Below are 17,841 nucleotides of genomic sequence, written 5' to 3' on the forward strand. Positions count from 1 at the left end.
TCCCTTCGGTGCAAATGCACACCAAGCTCAAACTCTTATGGGAATCGACAAGATGCTTCAAGTAATGAGGCTAATGAGCAGGGGCATTACACCGGTAGTGTATAGTGTACGTCGAGAATGTGGGTCTGACAGGAGGTGTGCTAGGGTAGTCCGTACAGTTGTGGTGACCACTGTGTCTATATTGCACAGTGATTAGGGCATCTGCCTAGTAAACAGGAGATCCGGGTTCGAAACTGATTCCACCACAAATTTTCAACATGCCTCATTGATATATGTCAATGCCCACTGGCAACTGAGGTCTTTAATTCCTTTGTGTCTTGATTCATAGTGGTTGCAGGACAAACGTGGTTCCTTTTCTTTTGAACATGTCTGAAGGAACAGACAATTACATAAGTAATGTTATCTGCCTTCTCATTCAACATAAACTCACACTTTTGAACACTGATTTTCCTAATTGAATCTGAGAATGTCTCCACTGAATCATTTCGCTTCTTAGACATTCCGTTATTATGCTCCCTAAAAAATCTAGCATTATACTGCTTGCAGTAGTTCTGATGGAGTCTTTGCTTGAGTTGTTCAAACATGTGTACCTTACTTGACTTGTCATGATATATGACATGTGTCTTGTTTACAGTTTAATCGCAGCTGGTTCACCCTGTCTACGCATGTGTTCTGCCATTAACATGTCCACTTCTGCCATTAACATGTCCACCTGCCTTTGTAACGTGATATTACCCTCCAATAATCTGGACATCCGCTTCACCAGAGATTCAGCTGCTTCCTATGTTTTAATTCCTCGTGTTCGTGGCATCTGTACAACCGATGTCTACCAAAATATAATATATCTAAAGCACATCACACATTAACTAAGCAAGAATAGCTACCACAAACATAGCCCATGAAGAATCTGAGCATTGATGTTCTTCAAGCCCATAACGTATGCAAGTACAACACTTAGCTGGTGCTGCTGGCATACATGTTAATTTGTGATCTGCCAAATTATAATACTGGCACCACACTGGCTCTAAATAGTACTCCCTACAGTTTATTGTAAATTGTGAAAAATCAACAGGTCCATCAGTTTCACAAATTTTACCCCAAAGTTCCTACGCACATCAGTCTGTCCACCATAGCCATGTACAAAACAAAAAGACAACAAAAATAAAAATTTCGCTCATTAAAACTTCCTGCTGAACTGTACATTGCAACCTAATCCAGCTGCAGACAACAGTGACAACTTCTGATACCACTTACAGTAGAGGCCGCATGGTAAGTCTCTATGGTAGGTGGTGGAATGAGGTTGGCAGAGGTCAGGAGGCCAGTAGTTCCCCAGTCTGGGCAAGGCTGCAGTGGTGTGGTGAGGACTGCCTGGTAGTCATTTGATATTTTCATGAAAACATCATTATTAAAACATTCATTTATTGCTCAGAAATCTACAACGTTTGTGACATTACCCGGAGAAGCCAGACTAGAGGATGCCTTGTTGCACAGGATGGGATGTGGTGAGGCAAGGAGAATCACACTGTAGACTTATTTTGAATGAGGCAGCTGACAGCAGCAGTAAGGCAGCAAGGATTTTGCCCCCACAAGCGATGACAGCTGAGCAGTTTCATAGCTCCAGGCTCCAGCTGTAGGCCACCATGTGGCCCACCAGTGCTAAGTTCAGAGCTTTGAACTCGGCACAGACACCTAGACTGCAGCTGACAGTAACAGAGTCCAGAGGGTCTGACTTGTTGATCCATGTAGACTCACAGGCCATAGCTCCCTCCTTGGAGCTGGGGACTGGCAGGAGGGAGGAGTGTTTGTTTAAACTTCGCTTGTTGAAAGATAAATTTCTAACATGTAAGCAACAACAGAGCCATGGCTCAGTCATTCACTAACCAGGTCATCCACACTACAGCAACTCTTGTCTTTCTGCTGAGTCAGTGCTATTATATTTCTGGTCCCTCTGCTTATCTGTAGCATGTGGTAGCTGTCTCGCCATCTTGGATCCACTTGTTGCCATATCAGCAGGTAGTCCCTGATGTAACGTCACCTAGCCAGCCCAAAGTGAGCTGCTACCACAAGGCACTTGCATTAGATGTGGGCGGTGTCTCAGATTTAACCAGTGGTGCCAAGTAAATTATTTGTGTTACAACAGATGAAAGGAAGCCTTGTTCTTTTGAAACCCTGTTGGGAAAATTTGAAGTAGTAATATCTGAGGTTAACAGTAATAGTTCTACCACAACCATTGTGTGTATCAAATATGAATCATGAGAAAAACATAGGAGATATAGTGTGTATTCAGAGGCATATGGTCAATTATATTTCCTTTCAAGCCATGCACAAATGGAATGGTGCATTTTGTTGCTGGCATTGACATTAATTACCGTCCAATTTAATCGACAATGGCTTCCTTTGAATAAGCACAGTCCAGTTACATTAATGTGACCACCACTTATGTTCAAAGTCAATGTGCAGAGTAGTCACTCACAGACAGAAACGTCAGCACTTAGCAGTGGAGGGTATATAAAGCATGTCAGAGGATGGGTATATGTTGAAAAATAGCTTGAAGATTGCTGTACCTGTTGCCAATAAAGTTTTTCATGTAACTACATTGTCTTTGTTAAATAAATAAAAAACAAAAAAATATCGAAGCAATCTTTCTGTATACTTAGTACAAAACATACTTCCTTTGCATTGTGCCTCTCCCTAATACACTTCCTTCACCTACACCCTGCATCACAATTTAAATTAACAAAATTAAATTGTGTGCACTATATTTAGCCTACTGTTTGTTAAGGACGTGATTTCTGGATTCCTTACTTCTGAACTGGCATGAATTGGAAGACTAATAATAATAATAATAATAATAATAATAATAAAACTTGGTACACATATTCCTTACTGTCATGCACCAACTGCTATGGGGGTAAGAACCACCTACATACCATAGTTCATGCGTTATGATGCCATAAGTAAGAAAGATGGATGAAAAACTGATTTGTCACGCAAGACATTCAAATTTATTACTTCTGTGCTACCACCTCATTCGCAGTATATTCCGCAGACAGTATCCACATACACCGCTAAATGCACCTGCAAAACTATATCATGGTATCACACACAATTCAGGAGATATGACGTCATAAACACTTACATGTGTGAAGAGCTGCTGCATTGTCCACGAGTTTTAAATTCATTAGTTCTGTGCAACTAACTCTGTTCGCAACACATTTTGCAGACAGTATCCACATATTCTCCTGGATGGACCTACACAAAAATGTCATTGTATGACACATATTTCATTAGGTATGATAATGATATCATAAGCACTGAGATGCATGAAGAAATGCCCCATAATGCATGAAGTTTTAACACACATTTTTTTGCTACTAATACTCCTATAGTCAAGTCAACTTAAGCAAAACTCCTGACACGTGGCAGAGCATTTGACAGCTTTCAAGTTTATATCACAAATAGCTGTAGGCAAAAACAATAGCTGTCCATAGGGCTACAATGAGGTGTTGTCATAGAGATGTTTACAAAATCGCGTTAAGACTCTCATAGGATCTGCACCCAGCATACAGAAACTGTTCAAGATACTGTACTTACACATTTGTACATTACTGGTAGTACTTTTTATGACTGTTTCATAATTTCAAAGGTGTTTTCACCAATACATAGAAATGAAATTTTTTCGATATTACGCAGCAAACACAGTTCGTTTTTTGTTTCCACTTCCAATAGAAAGATGGCAAAATATTATTATTATTATTCTTTCCTTTCTCAGATGTTACGTCTGGTGACTTCCTTTTAACTGTACAGTATGTGTTACATTGCATTTAGGAACTTTTGGGTGATTCAACATGTATCAATAATTACAGATTTCTGTAGTTGTATATATACATTTGGATGTAGCTGTATTGCGTTGATGTACTGGTGGATATTGTGTGGTATGACTCGTGTAGTTGATAGTATAATTGGTATAATGTCAACTTTATCCTGATGCCACGTGTCCTTGACTTCCTCAGCCAGTTGGATGTATTTTTCAATTTTTTTCTCCTGTTTTCTTCTGTATATTTGTTGTATCGGGTATGGACATTTCGATTAGTTGTGTTAATTTCTTCTTTTTATTGGTGAGTATGATGTCTGGTTTGTAATGTGGTGGTGTTTTATCTGTTATAATGGTTCTGTTCCAGTATAATTTGTACTCGGCATTCTCCACTACATTTTGTGGTGCATACTTGTATGTGGGAACGTGTTGTTTTATTAGTTTATGTTGTATGGCAAGTTGTTGGTGTATTATTTTTGCTATTATTATTATTATTATTATTATTATTATTATACAGTAAAGGTTTTACAGCACTGCAGTAGCTGTTACATACTGTTGTGCTGTAAGTTAGTTCGTTTATTGTTGCAATGTGAATTATGAAGCAATTTCTGGTCTGTTGTGGCAACAATCTGAAACTCAGAGAATACATTTTTGTGAGATGATTAAGGACATGTAATGTCTACATCTACATGGATACCCTGCAAATGATACTTAAGTGCCTGGCAGAGGGTTCATCGATACACCTTCACGATAATCCTCCATTATTCCCCTCTCAAAACAGTACACGGAAAAAACAAAGACCTGTATCTTTCCCTGGGAGCTCTGATTTCCCTCATTTTATTATCATGATCATTCCTCCCTATTTAGGTCAGTGTAAACAAAATATTTTCACATTCAGGAGAAAGTTTGTCATTGAAATTTTGTGAGAAGTTCCTGCTGCAATGAGAAACAACTTCATTCTAATGATATCCACCCCAAATCCTGTATTATGCCCATGACACTCTCACCCCTATTTCTCGATGATGCAAACTGTGCTTCTCTTCCTTGAACTTCCTCGATGTACTCCATTAATCCTATTTGGTGAGGATCCCACACCATGCAGCAGTACTCCAAAAGAGGACGGACAAGTGTTCTGTAGGTAGCCTCTTTAATGGATCCGTTGCAACTTCTAAGTGTTCTGCCAATAAATCACAGTCTTTGGTTCACCTTTCCCACAACATTTTCTGTGCATTCTTTCCAATTTAAGTTGTTTGTAATTGTAATTCCTAGGTATTTAGTTAAATGTATGGTCTTTAGTTAAATGTATGGTCTTTAGTTAAATGTATGGTCTTTAGTTAAATGTATGGTCTTTAGTTAAATGTATGGTCTTTAGTTAAATGTATGGTCTTTAGTTAAATGTATGGTCTTTAGTTAAATGTATGGTCTTTAGATTTGATTGATTTTATTGCATAAGTGAAGTTTAATGAATTCCTTTTAGCACTCATGTGGATGAAATCACACTTTTCATTATTTACAATCAATTGCCAATTTTCTAACCGTGTATCAACTTTACTGTCATAGATGCATGCAAAATGTACAACATATGGTTCAAGTAGGTGGATTATGTGAAGAAGATGTCAACGTATGGTTCAAGTAGGTGGATTATGTGAATAAGATGTTCATACATACGTTTCACAAGCTGTAACCCCAACAACATTTTGCACATATTAATGCTTCAAGGAAATACAGGGAATCCATGGCTAAAATGGCTATGTGAGAAATCTGAAGAAATCAAAAAAGAAATGATTGTTAGGACAGACTTGTAGCACTTAGAAAAGTCAAAACAGCCTTCAGTGAAATTAAAATCAAGGGTGGAACATTAAAGAGTGCAGAGGGAATTCCACTGTTGAATGCAGAGGACAGAGCAGATAGGTGGAAAAAGTACTTTGAAGGCATCTGTGAGGGGAAGGTCTTGTCTGATGCCAAGATAGGAGAAGAAACAGGAGTTAATAGTGAAGAGCTAGTGGATGCAGTATTAGATTCTGAATTTTTGGAAGACTTCGAAGTACCAGCAGAATTTCAGAAAAACATCAGCCACACAACTGCCAAAATTGCAAGAACTGACAGGTGTGAGGATTATTGCACGATCTGCTTAACAGCTCATGCATCCAAGTTTCAGAGAAAAATAATATACAGAAGAATGAAAAAGACAATTGAGGATCTGTTAGAAGAATATCAGTTTGGCTGTAGGAAAGGTAAATGCACCAGAGAACAGCTCTAAGGTTGTGGTTGACAATTGAAGCAAGACTAAAGAATTAATAAGAGACATTCATTGGATTTGTCGACCTGAAAATAGTGTTCAACAATGTCTAATTGTGCAAGAGGTTCGAAATTCTAACAAAAATATAGTGGTAAGCTACAGGGAAAGATGGGCAACATACAGTACAGTATGTACAAGAGCCAAGTAGGAACAAAAATATTGGAAGACCAAGAAGCAGTGCTCAGATTTAAAAGGGCGTAAGAGAGGGATACAGTCTTTCACACATGATTTCAATCTGTACAAAGAAGAAGCAATGATGGAAATAAAAGAAAAGTTCAAGAGTGGGATTAAACTTCAAAGTGGAAAGATATCAGTGATGACATTACTATCCTCAGTGAAAGTGAAGAAGATTTAAAAGATTTGTTGAAGGGAATGAACAATCTAATGAGTACAGAATATGGACTGAGAATAAATTGAAGAAAGATGAGAATAATGAGAAGCAGCAGAAATGAGAACAGTGAGAAACTTATCAGAATTAGGAATCACGAAGTAGATGATGTTAATGAATTCTGCTACCTAGACAGCAAAATAACTCTATGATGGACAGAGCAAGGAGAATATAAAAGACATAATAGCACTGGCAAAAAGGGTGTTCCTGGGCAAGAAAAGTCTACTAGTATCACACATAGGCCTTAATTTGAGGAAGAAATTTATGAGAATGTACATTTGGAGCACAGCATTGTATGATAGTGGAACATAGGCTGTGAGAAAACAGGAACATTTGAGATGTGGTATTGCAGAAGAATGTTGAAATTAGGTGCAGTGATAAAGTAAGGAATGAGGAGTTTCTTCACAGAATCGGCAAGGAAAGGGATGTGTGGAAAATACTGACAAGAAGAAGGGACAGGATGATAGGAAATGTGTTAAGACATCTAGGAGTCATGTTCATATTACCAGAGGAAGCTGTAGAGGACAGAAACTCTAGAGGAAGATAGAGATGGGGATACATCTAGCAAATAATTAAGGACGTAGGAACTGTTACTCTTGAGATGAAAGGTTTCCACAGAAGAGGAGTTGGTGGCAGGCTGCATCAAAGCAATCGGAAAGTTGATCACACACACACACACACACACACACACACACACACACACACAGAGAGAGAGAGAGAGAGAGAGAGAGAGAGGCCCCAACAATCTTTAAAAAATAATTTAGTTTCACGAACAAAACAGAATTGAACCCTTTTCTTTTTACCCCTCAGGGATAATCATCCCAAGATTGGGAACCACTTCTATAGAGGATTGGTGTGTGGCGTTCAGAAACACATTATAGAAAACAGTTAACACTAACTTTTGAGCTCTTGCACACGCTCACACACACACACAAACCACTCGGACACCCACTCATGTGGTAGCAGTGAGACTGATTATCAAATATCAAAAATAGTTGTCGGGGTAGATGCGGGTGGGGCTATGGAAAGACGCATTAGGTAGAGAGGGGATAGGAGAGTGGTGTGAGGGCATTCTTTTGTCAGCTGGCACAGTGACTGCACATTAAGATGGAAGGTGTTCAGAGGGTAGAGCATATAAGTGATCAAGAGTGGGAGAGGGGGTGGGAAGAAAAGGAGAGGAAAGAGAGTAAGGGAGAGGGGTGGAAAAGAGGGGATGGGGAGAGAGCCAGCATGTAGATGGAATAAGTGTGGTGAGAGAAGGCAACACATGATCTGGATGGGGAAGGAGTGGTTTGGACATAGGAGAGAAGGGAAAAGATTTGATGAGGCAGCAGAAAACAAGTTAGCAGAGGTTTAGGCTGAGGGAATTATGAGAGAGTGGGATGTGCAGAAGAGAGAATTCCCACCTGCGTAGTTCAGAAACATGTTTTGGAAGGGAGTATCCAAGTGGCCATTGTAGTGAAACAGCTTTTAAGTCATTGGTCTGGTGGTGTGCAGCATTTTAAGCAACTGAGTGATCAAGTTTGCTGTTCACCACAGTTTGGCATGGCCATTCTTGTGAATGGACAATTGGTTACTTGTCTTGCCCACATGGAATGCTGTACAGCAATTGTAGCATATCTGTTACATGGCTGTTTCCATGTGTGGTCTTACCTTTTACTGGTAAGAGATTTCAGTGACTGGATTGTGGTAAGAGGTGGTTGGTGGATGTATGAGACAGTTCTTGACCCTGTGTTGACCACAAGAGAATGAGCCATGAAGTGCAGAATTGTTAGCGTGGTTGGAGTAGGTGTGGACAAGGATATTCTGTAGGTTGGGTCAGCAGTGGAACACTACTTTGGGTGATGTAGATACGATATCCCTCATCTTGAGGCATGATGAGAGGTAGTCAAAGCACTAGTGAAGGAAGTAATCGAGCTTTTCAAGGCCAGGGTGGCACTGGGTGATTAGAGTAGTTAATAGAGTTTCTGTTGTCAGAGGAGGAGATGACACAGTGTGTGTGTTTATGGATGAGCTGGGTAGGATATTGTCGGTCAATAAAGACTGTGGCACAGTTACCAGTATTTTTCAAAAACTCATGCTTTCTGCTGCAGATGCAGTGTCCATGGGTGGTGAGGCTGTATGGAGCAAACTTTTTAACACGGAACAGGTGACAGCAACAAAATGGAGTTAGCATTGGTGGTTGGTGCACTTAGTATGAACGGACATATTTGTGGAGCCGTCTGAGAGGTGGAGATCAATGTCTATAAAGGTGAGCCACCTTTTGAGTTGAGAAGGACCAGATGAAGTTTATTTGGAAATGGGTGTTAAGATGTGGAGGAAGGAGCACAGGTTGTCCTTTCCATGAGTCGAGATCATGAAAATGTCGTCATTGAATCTGAACCAGTCAAAGGGCTTCAGGTGTTGACTGGGAAGGAAGGATTCCCCCAAACGGCTACCCTGCGGGCCCGGGGGATAGAATAGGCGTCCGCCGCTCGTGGTCTCGCGGTAGCGTTCTCGCTTCCCGAGCACGGGGTCCCGGGTTCGATTCCCGGCGGGGTCAGGGATTTTCACCTGCCTCGAGATGACTGGGTGTTTGTGTTGTCCTCATCATTTCATCATCATCCAGGAAAGTGGCAAATTTGGACTGAGCAAAGATTGGGTAATTGTACGGGCGCTGATAACCGCGCAGTTGAGCGCCCCACAAACCAAACATCATCATCATCATCATCGATAGAATAGGCCTGAGGTATTACTGCCTGTCATAAGAGGCAACTAAAAGGAGTCTCACACGTTTCAGTCTTTATCTGATGGTCCCCTGTAGGGTTTGACCTCCATTTTCCAAAATTTTCCCGAAGAGTGAGCTAATTGGGGAAGGACGCCTTACATGGTGCATCGTATCCATCATGCATTGAGATCTTTAGCGCACTTTCTCGTCATTGCATTCCACCTTGCCTATGCAGTGTCACTTTCTGTGCCAACGATGACCATGGATTTCCTTGCACCTCATATCCAGTACAGTAGCCAGTCTGTTGTGGTGGGGCCGCCATGTACCCTGTTGGTTGTAGCCACCCTGACAACACAGGGATCACTATGCTGATGCCTGCGCCATTAACTCCCCACGTATGACAAGTAGTAGATGCCCATCACCCTGGGGCATCGGTACTCCCTGGAAATGGCCTATGCTGCGGCTGGGTTGCGCTTGTGGGGAGAGCCCCTGGTCGGAGTGGGTGGCATCAGAGCGGATGACACATACGAGGGTTGTTTTTTAAGTAAGGGCCGTTTTTATTTTTAAAAAAAGATACAAATACTTTTGTAAAAAAAACTTTTATTTTCTGATTCTACACACTTTTACCTATTTTTCTACATAGTTGCCTTGTTTATTTAAGCACGTGTCATACCGTACAACTAAGTTTTTATTTCCCTCTTCAAAGACTTCGGCTGCCTGCTCCGACAGCCCAGAGTTCACGGCCGCTTTCACTTCATCGTCGTCATTGAAGTGCTGCCCGCCAAGATGGTGTTTCAGGTATCGGAAAAGGTGAAAATCGCTAGGAGAAAGGTCGGGGCTGTATGGTGCATGGTCCAAAACTTCCCAGCCAAAAGAATCAATCAAATCCCGAGTCTTTTGAGAGGTGTGAGGCCTAGCATTATCGTGCAGGAGCAAAACTCCTTTTGTCAGCATGCCGCGCCTTTTGTTTTGAATCGCTCTGTGGGGCTTCTTTAGAGCTGCACAGTAGGCATCTGAGTTGATTGTCGTTCCTTGTGGCATAAAGTCCACTAGCAAAACACGGCGCCGGTCCCAGAACACAGTTGTCATAATCTTGCGCTTTGACAGCGTCTGTTTGGCTTTGACCTTGACGAGTGAGGTTGTGTGTCGCCATTCCATCGATTGTCACTTGCTTTCAGGAGTGATATGGGATACCCATGTTTCATCTCCAGTGACAATTTGACTCAACATGTCATCCCCTTCTTCCTTGTAACGAATCAAAAAGTCCAATGAATGGCAAATCTCTTCCCTTTGCGGTCCTCTGTGAAGAGTCTGGGTACCCACCGAGAACACAGTTTCTTAAAGTTTCGGTTTTCAGACACAATTTTGTACAAAACCGATCTTGAAACTTGTGGAAATTCCAAAGAAAGAGTGGAAATTGTGAATCTTCTGTCCTCACGAATCTTTGTTTCGACTGCAGCCACCAAATCATCAGTGATCACAGAGGGCCGGCCTGAGCATTCTTCGTCATGGACGTTTTGACGGCCATTTTTAAACTCTCTAACCCATTGACGCACTTTACCTTCACTCATTGAGTTCAAGCCATAAACTTCTGTTAACTGACGATGAATTTCTGCAGCTGATAGGCTTCTCGCGGTCAAAAAACATATCACTGACCGTATCTCACACGCGGCGGGCGATTCAATAATCGTAAACATTATAAAGTAGCACAGCGATGCGTACACATCAGCTACAGAGCTGCAACTTGCATCAGTGTGAACGGGAAGGATGCCGGCAAGTGGCGCGGTGGCCTGTTGCGGCGTCCGCGTGAACTACGGAACTATACGCGCGAACGGCCGTTACTTAAAAAACAACCCTCGTAGATGAAGCATAGTGCGTCATCTCTTACTGGTGGTCTGCCGCCAGCAGTCTCTAAGCGGGCAAAGTCTAGCATCAGTGCCAAGAAATATGACCCCAAGTTGTTTCCCTCCTTGGCCATACCATGGCAGGAAGGCCAGGCTAAGGAGGCAGTGAAGCTTATTCACCCCAGTACCTCGTATGTACGAGATTTGATGGGAAATCTTTCATGTCTATGAAGCCTCAGTTTTCTGTGGAGCATTAGGACGAGGAGTTTGGGAGGTAGAGGGCATGTCCAAAATGCGCTCTTTGTGTTTTTGATAATAACAGCATCCTCTGTCCAGTCATGGTCATTACTCACTTTGGGCAAGTTGGGGGATGTTTCTGTCACCATCACGGCTCATAAGAGCTTAAAAATAGTCCAAGGTATTATGTTCCACAGGGACCTTCTTTTGCAGTCTAACGACGAGCTATGCACCAGTTTAGAGCAGCGAGGTGTTCATTTTGTCCGATGCGTCCATTGGGGTCCGAGGGATAACCAGGTAGCCACCAGTGCCTTCGGGGTGCCAGATTGGCCAAGAAGGTCAAGGTGATGGTCTACCGCTGTGACGTCAAGCCATATATCCCTTCCCCAATGCGCTGCTTTGAATGCTGGAAGTTTGGCCATATGTCTTCCTGCTGTACTTCCAGCCCCACCTGTCGAGATTGTGGGCATCTATTGCATCCCAATACTCCATGTGCACTGCTTCCCATCTGTGTCAACTGTACAGAAAGAGAGGAAAATCATGGAATATAAGATCCTGAACCAACAGACCTACACTGAGGCTAAGAGGAAATTTGAGTGCCTATATCATGTGGCTGTGACCACCTCATAAGCCGCCGCTACGAGAACAGTTGTCACCTCATCAGTTCCTTGAATTACTGTCACCTCGCAGAACCGGAAGATTACATCTGCCCCCTTGATGGTGGGGAACACTTCCCTCGCTGTTGCTCCTGCACCACCTACTTAAGGAGCAACACCTCCTCAACCATCGAGGACGTCAGCCCTCACTTCTCAGGTGGAGAAGCGTACGTATTCTTCAGCTCCTCTCACTAGAAAGGGGTCCCTTGGTCACTCCCTTCTCAGGTTTCTGCTAGTGGGACAGATGACACCTGCCAGCAGCTGAAGAGCCCAAAAGCAGCTGGTCATAGGGGGTCACACTCATCCTCAGTGTCAGAGACTGATTCAGTGGAGTCCTCCTAGCCAGGGAAACCCAAGGAACAGCATGAGAAATCGAAAAAGGAGACCCCAAGAACAAGTAACTTCTGGTGGCACCCACGTCACTTACAAGCTTTGTGTCTGTGGATGGGGTGGAGATTCTGGCGTCCCGAGGACATAGATCTCGCCGGACCCTCAGACACAAATGATATAGACTGATCAGGCAAAAAGTCGGTGGCAGCAGGTGACCCTGAGGCGTAAACTGCCTCACTGAATGTTCCATGCTTTTCCAGTCTCCCGATGATGTAATCTTCCACTCAGTGGAATTGTGGCAATTTTTTCTACTGCCTGGCTGAACCACTGCAACTGTTAAGCTTTACACCTGCTTTCTGCATTGCCCTCCAGGAAATCTGGTTCCCAGCAATGCGAACCTCTGCCCTCCACGGCTATAAGGGATATTACAGGAACCATAGTGATTATAATCGAGTATCAGGTGGAGTTTGTGTTTATCTCCTAAACTCAGTCTATAGTGAAACTGTGGCCCTTCAAACCCCAATTGAAGCTGTGGCTGTCAGAATATGGATGACACAGGAAACAACTGTCTGCAATGTATATTTTCCTCCAAATGGTGCAGTACCCCTGAATGTATTAGCTGCACTGATTGGTCAACTCCCTAAAACTTTCCTGCTTTTGGGAGATTTTAACGCCCGTAACCCCTTGTGAGGTGGCACCATGCTTACTGGTCGAGGCAGAGATGTCGAAAATTTACTGTCACAACTCAACCTCTGCCGTTTAAATACAGGGGCCGCCACACATTTCGTAGTGGCTTGAGCCTAAAAGTTATCGACCAGTGCTACCCTTGCAATCCTTTGGTAGCATTCATCCAGGATTCCACCTATGCCCTGGACCGGTCCCATCGTTCAGTGGTTTTTGTATGGATCCCAAGACACATCAGCATCCCAGGCAACGATCTTGCCGACAGGCTATGTGGAAACTGCTTCTGGAGATGGGCACCTTTGAACCTGACCTGCGTTCTTATTTATGCCGTAGAGTTTTTCAGCTTTGGGAGACAGAATGGCATAACAGTACATACAACAAGCTGAGTGTAATTAAGGAGACTATGAGTGTGTGGAAGACTTTCATGCAGGCCTCTCACAGGGAATCAGTTGTCCTCTGCCGGCTCCGCATTGGCCATGCTTGGGCATTCACGTTTACCTCCTGCGCTATGTGGACTTGCCTGAGTGTCAGTGTGGCGCCTGGTTGACTTTGACTACCCAGCGATGAAATCTTGGGTTACCGGACTCATTGCCGCTAATTTCATCCGACAACATCTCATGGCTGATTTTAGTTTTACGTTTTGTTCGTGAGGATGAGTTTTATCACTTGATCTAAGTTTTAGTGCACGTTCTTTGTGCCTCTGTGCCCTCCACCCTAGTGCTTCTAGTTTGGAGGTTTTAATGTGTTGCAGAGTGGCTGGCTTCTCCTATTTTATTCTCATGGTCAGCCAGCCATGGTAATCTGTCGTTGTTTTAATCTCTTCATCCTGTTTCTTGCATTTTTGTAGTTTTCTTGTCCCCTTTTGTCCATTTGCATGGTTGTTGCCCTTCATCATTCTTGTGATTTTTCCTTTCGTTCTGTTTTGAGTTGTCATCTCATTTGTTTTATTCTAACACTTGTGGCATTGTTTTATTAAGAACAAAGGACTGATGACCCCGTAGTTTGTCCCTTTCCCCCTCTTTTAATCCAACCAACCTCCAGATGGCCCGTCAATAAGTTGGCATAGCAAGGTGTCATGAGAGTATCCATGGCAGTACTGCAATTTGTGTGTAGGTTTGGCCTTTGGAAGTGAAATAATTGTGGATCAAGGTATGGTTAGCTTGGTCGATGAGGAAGGAGGTGTTTTGCTGACTTACTCCACCTTCCATATCCCCAAAAACTTCCTCCACCTTCCATGAAATGGACTGTTCCTAAATACCCATCATATATCACCGTTGTCAACCTTTCTGCCGAAAGTTTGTACCCCAGCATAAGTCTCAGTACTTTATAAAGGCCTCACCTTTATTCCAAAATCCAAATTCAGCCAAGCTGGATAAAAGACCTTCTTTCCTTTACCCATCCTCTGCAGTGGAAACTTTTCCTTGCTACTCATCCCACTGATGAGAGAGAACCAAAACTTCACATAGAGCCTTGTTTAAAACAGTTCCAACTTTCCTCCAACCGTGATCCTTCTCCTCTTCCACCCAATTATCTCCAGGTTGTCTTTTAGGAATTCCTCATTTCTTACGTGCTCTCGCCTTCCTTTCTTAAATTTTTCCCTAGTGAGGCCAACATGACTCTTATGGAACACACAGCTATCCATAACCTGAAAACCAATCCAGACCTTGTCAATCTTCCCGCAGACAAAGGCTCTAACACTGTGGTCATGAATCACAGTTACTATGTGGTCAAGGCTCTCTGCTGCCAAATTTCCAACACCTCTGCTTATAAACCTTGTGACCATGATCCCATCCCGGAAATTCAAAAGGATCTCCAGCAACTTCTTAAGGCCCTTGGCCCATTCCAAAAATAATCTCCCTCCTCACAGCAGCAAACCCCCACCCCACCACATTCCTACCTTCTAACTACTCGCAAAACTCCACAAACCCAACTACACAGGTCTCCCCATTGGTGTCCAATTGTGGTTGGATACAATTCTCCCACTGAACAAACCTCTGCTTTTGTTGACCAACACCTACAAACCATGGCCCATACTGCTCACTTCCTTCACCATATTTCCATTTCCTGTCCCATTATTGCCAAACTTCTTGTTGGTCACTGTGGATTTTACATCCTTATACACCAACATTCCTCATGCCCAAGGCCTTGAAGCTATGGAACACAAACTTTCTCGTTGTCTTTCTGTCCCACAATTATTTCTCTTTCAAAGGCCAAGTCTATAAAGAAATTGTGGTAATGCTATGGGTACTCTTATGGCACCTTGCTATGCCAACTTATTGATGGGCCATCTGAAGAAATGTTTCCTTTCCAGTCAACATCTAAAACCATTGCCTGGTTTAGATTCTTAAATGACATTTTTCATGATCTCAGGACAAGGACAACTTGTACTCCTTCCTCCTTAGCCTTAACATCCATTCCCAAATCCACTTCACCTTCCTAGATGTTTATCTCCACCTCTCAGAAGGCTCCATAAATACGCCTGTTCACACCAAGTGCACCAACCACCTACACTACCTCCACTTTGATGCTGTCACCTGTTCCTTGTCAAAATGTCTCTTCCATACAGCCTCACCACCTGTGGACACCGCATCTGCTGTAGAAAACAGGAGGTGTCAGAATACACCAATAACCTTACCAGAGCCTTTATTGACAAACAATATCCAATCCAGCTCATCGATAAACACACTTCCCGTGCCATCTTCTCCTCTAACACTAGTAACCCTGTTAATCAGTCACTGACCAGCACTGCTGTAAACCCAGTATTACCAGGGCTTTGACTACCTATTGCCACGCCCTGAGATGAGGAATATCCCATCCACATAATCCACTGTTCAGCCACCAACCCATCCTACAGAATATCTTTGTCCATCCGTACTCCAAGCCTGCTCACAATCGTGCTCTCCAAGAGTTATTCTCTTGAGGTCAACACAAGTGCAAGACCTGTCACATACAGCTGGCTGGTGTTGCCGAGCGGTTCTAGGCACTAGTCTGGAACCGTGCGACCGCTACGGTCGCAGGTTCGAATCCTGCCTCGGGCATGTGTGTGTGTGATGTCCTTAGGTTAGTTAGGTTTAAGTAGTTCTAAGTTCTAGGGGACTGATAGTCTCAGAAGTTAAGTCCCATAGTGCTCAGAGTCTGTCACATACATCCGCCAACCATCTCTTACCACAGTTCAGTCACAGGAATTTCCTATCCAATAAAAGACAGCACCATGTACAGAAACAGGTGTGTGACATGTCGTGTGTGCTGCAATTGTGTACAGCATTCTGTGTGAGCATGACAAATAACAAATTGTCCACTGACATAAATGGCCACACCAAAACACTAATGACCTCAACAGCTGCTTCACTACATGGGCATTTAGATACTCCCTTCAAACAGCACAAGTTTCTCTGAAAAACACAGGTGGGAATTACTTGCTCCCCTCCCCATCTCCATCTTCACCACCACCACACCTCCCCCAACCCTACCTCTCTCTACCCCTTATATGTTCTACCCTCCAAATTCCTTTCATCTTGTTGTGCATCCCCTAAACAGTCTGGTTAAGGATCTGCCTGACACTTCCCTGCTACTGCTTCCCTGTCTTGTGCATCGTTCTATACATTCTTCCCACCTCCATCTGCTCAGGAAACTGCTTTCAATAATTAATGTTCAGTAATCAATCCTACAGTTACTGTGTTCTGAGTGGGTTGCATATATGTGAATGTGTGTACTTGTACTAGAAAGAGAACAAGAGCTGGAAAGCTAGGATTAAATATTTTCCTCAATGTGTTTCTTTACTCAATGCACCAACCTTTTCCCTTATATTACATAATACTGAGTAATGCTGTTTTCAAACTTGTTTCTCAGCCAAAAAATAATCACTGTGATATATTTTTTGTAAAATCCACTGTAAGCATAACTAGAAACACTTCACATCTGCAGTGGCACTAGTTGGTGTAGTTACTTCAAAGAAGTCAGAGTTGTTGTTCTAGAATGCTGAGATAGTTTTAGAGACATCCACATGATCACATTACAATACGGAGACCAATTGTAAGATGTCGAAAACAAGTAAAAACCTTGTTTGCAATGGAGAAAGATTGACGTATGAAAACGAGCATAGCTCAGGTGTGGGATGCTCACAGCTTTACTGGCACCCAAGATGAGCTCAAGCTTGGGTCTCTAAATGTTGAAGGAGAATGAAACTTTCTTGACTTCACAAAGCAAATAATGCAGTGTTTTAGATATAGATAACAAAGAACTCAGTTATGTCACCTTGATATCCTCAAATGATGTACTTGTTTTTTCTCAAACCATTTTCTCTGCAGTGGCTACACTTCCCTTCATTACTAATTAGCCATATGTGCACTCTTCTCTGTGTCTTCACGATAAATTTCAAGGAAGACAGAAATACTGTCCCATGGTCAGGGTAGTTGCATAGAAGTGCTCACCTTCTAGTACTGTATGCACTCAAACACTGATAACTTAAGTGAGTTGAACTTTTATTGATTGCTCATAAATGACACAATTGTTGCTGTGTTTCTAGGAAGCATAGTCATGGGTTGTGACGTTATCTGTCAAACTTTTGTTAATGTCATCCCCCATCCCATATGAGGATATTATGCAATTTCCATTTTGTTTGAGAATAATGTACACCATGTGTTTCAAAGAGTTTTGAAGGGCAATAATTTAGTATCTACAACAAAATTGTTGTTTACATAATGATAAAAAGTTTATAGAAATTGATTCTCCTGGAGAATAACCATTATTAAAAAATCAATTAACATGGCAATTTTTTCAAGGTTTTGAAACATCGTTTAACAGCAGTGCCCATTCCGTCCTACATCTTACAAAGAAAATCCGGCAGATGAGCACAATGAACAACACAGGTAATTATATGGAG

The 17,841-nt window shown here is 42.5% G+C and overlaps 1 protein-coding gene across 1 annotated transcript in view; it reads left to right on the forward strand.

Moving 5' to 3' along the window:
• LOC126171884 (trichohyalin-like) overlaps positions 1–17,841 on the forward strand; it is a 125,004-nt gene that overhangs the window by 78,704 nt on the left and 28,459 nt on the right. Inside the window, exon 4 of the mRNA XM_049920837.1 lies at positions 17,741–17,827. Within this exon, the coding sequence (XP_049776794.1) occupies positions 17,741–17,827 (87 nt within the window). The remainder of the gene's footprint in view (positions 1–17,740; positions 17,828–17,841) is intronic.

The sequence above is a fragment of the Schistocerca cancellata genome, chromosome 1 (genome assembly GCF_023864275.1).
Source record: "Schistocerca cancellata isolate TAMUIC-IGC-003103 chromosome 1, iqSchCanc2.1, whole genome shotgun sequence".
In the NCBI taxonomy this organism is placed as follows: domain Eukaryota; kingdom Metazoa; phylum Arthropoda; class Insecta; order Orthoptera; family Acrididae; genus Schistocerca; species Schistocerca cancellata.